This window comes from Nicotiana sylvestris, chromosome 11, assembly GCF_000393655.2.
Source record: "Nicotiana sylvestris chromosome 11, ASM39365v2, whole genome shotgun sequence".
Taxonomy (NCBI): Eukaryota; Viridiplantae; Streptophyta; class Magnoliopsida; order Solanales; family Solanaceae; genus Nicotiana; species Nicotiana sylvestris.
This window is the reverse complement of record NC_091067.1, coordinates 105,717,846-105,724,558: the sequence shown is the minus strand read 5'-3', so window position 1 is coordinate 105,724,558 and position 6,713 is coordinate 105,717,846. Positions and strand designations below refer to the sequence as shown.

At 36.0% G+C, this 6,713-nt stretch overlaps 1 protein-coding gene across 2 annotated transcripts; it reads left to right on the top strand.

The window, feature by feature from the left end:
• Positions 1–383: 383 nt before the first annotated feature.
• Positions 384–6,195, top strand: LOC104231983 (pre-mRNA cleavage factor Im 25 kDa subunit 2). 2 transcript variants are annotated; one of them, XR_011403627.1, is made up of 8 exons: positions 384–653; positions 833–878; positions 3,910–4,003; positions 4,205–4,278; positions 5,153–5,239; positions 5,327–5,437; positions 5,555–5,680; positions 5,780–6,195. XR_011403627.1 is itself a non-coding variant. In XM_009785075.2 (7 exons), the coding sequence occupies exons 1-7, from the start codon at positions 535–537 to the stop codon at positions 5,624–5,626; spliced, it is 603 nt and encodes a 200-aa protein (XP_009783377.1). In that variant the 5' UTR covers positions 384–534; the 3' UTR covers positions 5,627–6,195. The 2 variants fall into 2 exon arrangements, 1 of the variants encoding a protein (XP_009783377.1); XM_009785075.2 differs by having other exon boundaries at positions 5,555–6,195.
• The last annotated feature ends 518 nt before the right edge of the window (positions 6,196–6,713 follow it).

Genomic DNA, 6,713 nt, shown 5'->3' with positions numbered 1-6,713 from the left:
AAGACAAGTTCGATCTGGTGCATATATATCACATATATAGTGGAGATGATAAATCACACAAAAGCTTCTCCTTTCACTTACACAAGTCTGAGGAAGAAGAAGGCAGAGTCTGCAACAATAAGGGAGAAAAAAGATATCGTGTGTTTTAGGATTTTTTTTACTGAAGAGTAATTTCGAAATTAAGAAAAGTTATAAGAGATAATAATGTAAAATATTTGGTGTGGCTTTTAAGCCAATTTCGAAAAATTTCGGTTACCCAATTTGTTGCTTTTTACTTTTTTTAAGCAAATTTTAGCTTGTTTTAAGTTCTTTTTTTAATTGCCAAACACTATTAAAAGTTAAAAATAAGTGCTTAAAACCCGGTCCAAACAGGCTCTACATCCGCGATAAAAGAAAGAAGCGCCACGCACCAAACCCAGAAGCACAATTTTAATAGCAAATCAAGGGATGATGAACCATTTTCACTAGAAAGGAAAACGGAAGAAACAACTCTTGAGTATTCTTCCTCGCCGTTGACCGTAAGAAGCCATAAAAATGGTGACGTCAGCTATAGTGAACACATACCCGCTCTCTAGCTATACCTTTGGCACAAAAGAGCCTAAAATGGAGAAGGACACTTCCGTTGCCGATCGCCTTGCTCGCATGAAACTCAAGTACGTTCCTTATTTCCTTGAATATGCTTTCTAGTCTTTGTACCAAATCGTTTAAAAGCTTAGATAAAACCCTCTTGCGCTTTATTACTTCAATCCCTAATAAATCGGGGTGGTTATATTAAATTTTCAATATTTATTGTGTTCCATTTGGTAATTTGCCTTAACAATATTGAGTGCAGCTACACGAAGGAGGGGATGAGGACAAGTGTTGATGGAATTCTCTTGGTATGTTTCTCTATCCTTTATCTCTATTTTAATGCTTCTTGTAGTTTGCCACTGTCTTTAATTGGAACTAACCACTAACGAAAGATATTGAATTAGGGTGTATATTTGGTCTGTTCGATTCGTTTTAAACTAATCATCGTTCTTAAATTTTTTGGAAATCAAGGAAAAAAATAACAGTAGATGGATAAAACGAGAAAAAATTTAAACCACATTCAAGTAAAATTTTGAAAATCTAGAAAAGAAAAATGAAGCAATTTAATAAATAATAAAAATGGGTTCAAAGAGGAGGGAATACAAAGATAAAGAAATAAAGAAAAGGAGCAAAAAGAAAGAAAGAAGAAGGAACAAAATAATTGGAATGGGAACGTAGGCATTGAGTATCGATCGTGGATCTTGCATTTGGGAGTTTGGCACATTAACCATGGCGCTTAGAGTCCATTTGTGACTGCGGGTGCTACCCCTTACATATATAGACGTTTTGTATAAAATATCAATACACAAACAAAATTTTACCCGAGCATCCGGGTGGCGTGGCACCGCCAATCCCATACCTAGATCCGCCCATGTTTACTACTATCGTTTTTTTCCAATTCCTGAAATGGAGACAATGTTCGTATATTTGACTTAGTCTTTAGAGAAAAATGGCGTACATATAGATGATATGTCCACATATGACAGAGGATGCAAGTAGTACATATAGATGATAACGAAGAGAAGATCGCCTGAAATAGTTTCATGCGCTCCTACATATACTTCATATGGATGCAACACTATGATGATTGAAGGTACTGAAATAATCCAAGGTAGACAACAAAAGTTGCCGCAACAAAAAAAATTACAATCTGTCAAACTAATATGGATTAGACGATTAGTTATAAGCACAATGGAAGTAAAGGATCTACATACTGCTCTTTTGGTTGGGGAGTAAAGCTTAATTGTTGTTACTCTCGCGCTAGGTTCACTGTTATCTAAGTATGTTAAGTCTGGTTATAGATTCTATGTCAATACACGGATAAATGTGAGATGTAAATTACTTCTAGTTTTAGAGAACCTATTGAATAGAGCAGCATGAAGAAATAGGATTTATATAACCTACCCTAATTAATTTGGGATTGAAGGATAATTGATCGGTCTAGGGAGTCATCTCCCATACTCCTTAAGTAATTTTCTTACAATTGGTGGAACTGGTGAACCATGCAAGTTGGCTAGAATAAGAGATGTGTAGGCAGAGGGCTTGAGCCTTGAGTGCACCTTTTCATTGATCAAACCTTTTCTTCAGTCTGGTGGTGATTGAGTAGTAATTTCCTTGTTAAGCCTGAAGATCATTTATGCTTTTGGATGTAGGTTTGCATACTTTTTGAGATATATCCATGACACAGATGACTTTCAATGCTTTAACTGACGAATAAATTTCCTGAGGTAGGGAATGGGAAAAATACTTACTTCTGGATGGATAAATGGCTAGGTAGCAAGTAGCAACCAAAAGAGCTTTGAAGACAGGCACAACACTATCCAGAACATGAAGATGCAGTTTTTAGTCCTTTTCTATTTTGGTGTAAATAGGAGTGTATGGAAGATCATGAATCTTTTGTTGATGTCTTAGGATCCTTGTAAGAGATTAAGGATTAGAATATTTCCTTCTAGTCCACTCTGTAATTATGAATGACTAATATTTATAAAACAATTTTTACCTTCTCAAAAAAAAAAAAAAGGCTAGGTAGCAATAGCTTAAAGGGGGAATTTCAGATCTGTTTATGTATGTGAACAACCCTGAAGCTGCTGTTAGCCAACTAAGAGAGGGATGTATGGAACATTAACATTCAGTAGCCCCTGCCTAGGCTGGAGATTGAAAGGATGCTGAGTCTCTTAGCTAAATTTCAAAATGTGCACATAATGGGCAGGAGGGGGACTACCTGCAGTGGGGGAGAAAAAGAGAAAGGAAGCTCTACAGTGAAGGGATTTTATGGAAAATTAGTTAGGGCAAACTTACTGAAGATTGGCCCTGGAAATTAATTTGGAAGATAAAAGCACCCAGAAAAGTGGCTTGTTTTATATCGTTTACAATATTGGGAACATGTTTGACTTAAGAAAATTTAAGAAAAAGAGGTATAGCAGTCCGCAACAGGTGTTATTTATGTTTGACATATAGGGAGAATATAGATCATTGTTTTTGCGTTGTCCTGTAGCAAAGATGGTTTGGGACTTGCTTTCCTGCATTTTTGGTCTACATTGGCTGTTACCAGGTTATTTGAAGGAAGCATTTGTTAGCTGGAAAAGGTGGAAAGTCTGAGAAACCCATCAGAAATATTTGGCAAATGTCTCATTTCTGTTATTTTGGAGCATTTGGAAGGAGAGGGATCAAAGGTGCTTTGATGGAGTGTCAACCCCAATTCATGTACAGCAGTGAGCAGACTAGATGCTTGCTGAACGTTTTTGCTTGGTCTAACGTTTTTGCTTGTGATGTAAATAATGCTGTTATATTTCTGGATTTTGTAAGCTCCTTGAGTCTTAGATAGGACAAAGAATGTAAGGGAGCTCTCTGCTATTGTACTACAATTGCATTCTCTGCATGCTGAATTATGAAAATCCAACTTTTGCCTGATAAAAAATTAGAACTCCTTCCTAGAGGTATTATTAGCAGGTCTCAGCATTTTATTAATGGAAGGGTAGGAAAAAGATTGTTGTACCCCAGTCTAAGTTTCAGCTATATTTTGGGTTGTTTTATACTCTTGTGATGGGAGAAGAAAGAATATATGCTCACCAAACTAAGAATTTAAGATGACTTATAGGCCGCTTTTTTTTTGGGGGGGTCAAGTCTAAAAGAACTAGCTCATACGATTACCAATTAAAAGAAAAAAGAAACTAGCTCATACTATTGAAATTGTGCAGACGGTTCATACAAATTTCTTTAGACAGATTTGCATGAAACTACTAAATTTGGCACATAAATTAAGCTGATTGGGAGAAGTTTATATTGAACGAGACAGTGATTATGAAGTAATTATCATTTATATAGCGCGTGAATTCACAGGTACAAGAACATAATCATCCTCATATTCTTCTCCTGCAAATCGGGAACACATTTTGCAAACTTCCAGGTGGACGTCTAAAGCCTGGAGAAAATGGTATATTCTTGTCTTATTTGTGAAACGTTAATTCTTATCATAGTTATCAAAAGTTTATTCTTATAATATTCTCTTTGCATTTCTGTTAAGTCATGAGTTTCTTGCTAAACTTTACTTAGATATACCCTTTAGTTAGCTTTTCCTATATAGTATATTCTTTAAGTTTCAGTGCTATTCTTCTTTCTCTTTGGTGGTTTGCAGAAATCGAGGGTTTGAAAAGGAAACTCTCCAGTAAACTCGCAGCTAATTCTCCTGGCCTTCAGCCAGATTGGCAGGTAATTTTAGTGCATATTGCACTTTTTAGTAGCTTTTTTTTTCTTTGTATAGGAGAAAGGTGTAGGGGTGTACAGGTCTTGGACACATTTTATGTTGTATGACAATAATGAAAAATGAAACAAGGAGGATAGTATTAGGCATCTTTTTATTGTATAGAAGTGAAAGTTCACCGCATGGTTACATTTTAGTATCATTCATGTTGATCCACTGTTGCAGCTGTGTGGAGGTGGGTGATGAAATATTTCTTCTGTCTCATTTTGGTTGACCTATTTTGTCTAAAGGGGTGGTGGAGTTCACTCTGTAACTGAGGGAATTGGTAGCTTGACGTCATAGCACACACTAAAATTTTAGTTGAGAATATTATGGTATTTATGTGCCCATTTCAAATGTGGTTGCACTCAATTACATTGATTCTTTTGTACCTGTCACAACGAGTAATCTAATGGACCCCGTCCGACTTTTAAACTTGAGTGATCTAGGATGTCCCTAATCTTTAAATATCCTATTAGCTGATTGTAATTCAGTTTCTACTGAAGTAATCCCTAAACTTTAAATATCCTATTAGCTGATTGTAATTAAGTTTCTACTGAAATAATCTCATTACGAGCTTTTGGTGGTTTCTTAGAAGGTTCCATTCATCAAACAATTGATTTACACAAGTATTCAGCTTCTCTCTCTCTCTCATTCACTCTCTCATTTCTTTGAAAACATCTTCCTGTGACATAGCAACTTAAAAGGTCCAGCATCAATCTATTGATCTTCATTGAAGTATTTGGTTTCTCTTCAATCTCCGTTTGTCTCTCTCTCTCTGTTCTTTTTCTTTGAAAATATCTGTCAACATGTCTTCCTATGATGTGACATTTGTCAATGCAGATAGGTGAGTGTGTGGCCACCTGGTGGAGGCCGAACTTTGAAACCATAATGTATCCGTACTGCCCTCCACACATATCAAAACCAAAGGTATATTAGTATAAAGTTTTTCTGAATGGCTGAACTATCCCCTTGTTTTATTTGCCTGTTGTACTTGACTCTTTGAATGTCGTGCAGGAGTGTAAGAAGCTCTTCATTGTTCACCTTTCTGAAAGAGAGTACTTTGCGGTCCCCAAAAACCTAAAACTTCTTGCTGTGCCATTGTTTGAACTTTACGACAATGTTCAGGTGTGGAATAATTTATGATTTCTGTTACATCATATTCTGTTCTTTCAAGTAAGGTGCCTATAACAACTGTGATCAGAGGTTGTCTCATCATACTGATGCTTTCCTAACTCATGGCAGAGATATGGACCCGTGATATCCACAATCCCTCAACAGCTTTCCAGATTCCAGTTCAACATGATCCAGCCATAGATTAGTAAATGGAAATTCAAGAGCTCCTTCTGGGACAAAAATAGCATCAAATCGGTTGGTTGGTTTCCAATATTTTGAGGATGCAGACTTCATTACTTAAATCAATTTTCTACAGTAGGCAGATAGATGACTTGCTTCACTTTTCTACAATAGGCTGATAGATGACTTGCATCAGATATTTTGTGCTATATCAGTTTCTTTTTTCGATGGATATGAAGACGAGCACGGTATGGGAGCCTGTTAACCTCTGCAACATTGCACTGCAAAATATTGGCTTATTTGTGTGTACTCGATTGTTGAATATTGACTTAGGGCTTCTAGGTTTCTTTCGTTGCGAGAGGCTCTTGGAAGTAGCCATTATAAGTGATCTTTATTCAGTGAATGGTTGGTGAAAGTGGTGCTGTTCTCATGTCTTATTGTCATGATAGGAGCTTGTGCTCTTCATATGGGGAAAAACCAAAAAGTGTAGTATTTCAGTTGCTTCTGGTATCCTGTAAGAGACAATTTTGTTGCTAGACTCTGATTTTCAAATATTTTAGCACGTAATACCTAAATTTGCAGCTTGTATCTCTTTGGATTTGCTTGTAAATCTACATTCCAGAAAACAGTTACTTTCTAGACTTGGTTGAGATGATCACTAAAAAGTGAAACATCTAGATAGGGTTAGAGGGTGTTTGGATCGGCTTTAAAGCTTGTCAAATATGCATTTAAGCTCTTTTTAGCTTATTGGAGCATTTGGCAAAGATGAAAAAGTAAAACAAGTTAAAAAGTAATTGAAACAAGTCAAAAGTTACAAGTTGGGTAATATGAATAGCTTTCTTTAGACAAGTCCAACTTGATCTCTTTAGAGATTGGGAGAAATTCAAAAATAGCCAGATTTACAACTGGTCGTTCAAAAATAGCCCAGTTTCAAAAGTAATTGAAATTTAGTCACTTTTCATGTAAAAATATATTTGAGCGAAAACATTGTTTAAAACCCGGAAAATATATCAGTATATTATACTAGAGTTCCAGCATAAGTACGCCAGAACTCTAACATATTATACTGGAGTTCCAGCAAGTATAATTGTCCAATATAATATACTGG

Bases quoted from the DNA above. Each gene is read 5' to 3' on its own strand.
- LOC104231983 (XM_009785075.2), top strand. From the start codon at position 535: ATGGTGACGTCAGCTATAGTGAACACATACCCGCTCTCTAGCTATACC. The intron at 654-832 runs GTACGTTCCTTA...TATTGAGTGCAG, and splicing joins CTTGCTCGCATGAAACTCAA to CTACACGAAGGAGGGGATGA. The intron at 5,240-5,326 runs GTATATTAGTAT...AATGTCGTGCAG, and splicing joins CACACATATCAAAACCAAAG to GAGTGTAAGAAGCTCTTCAT.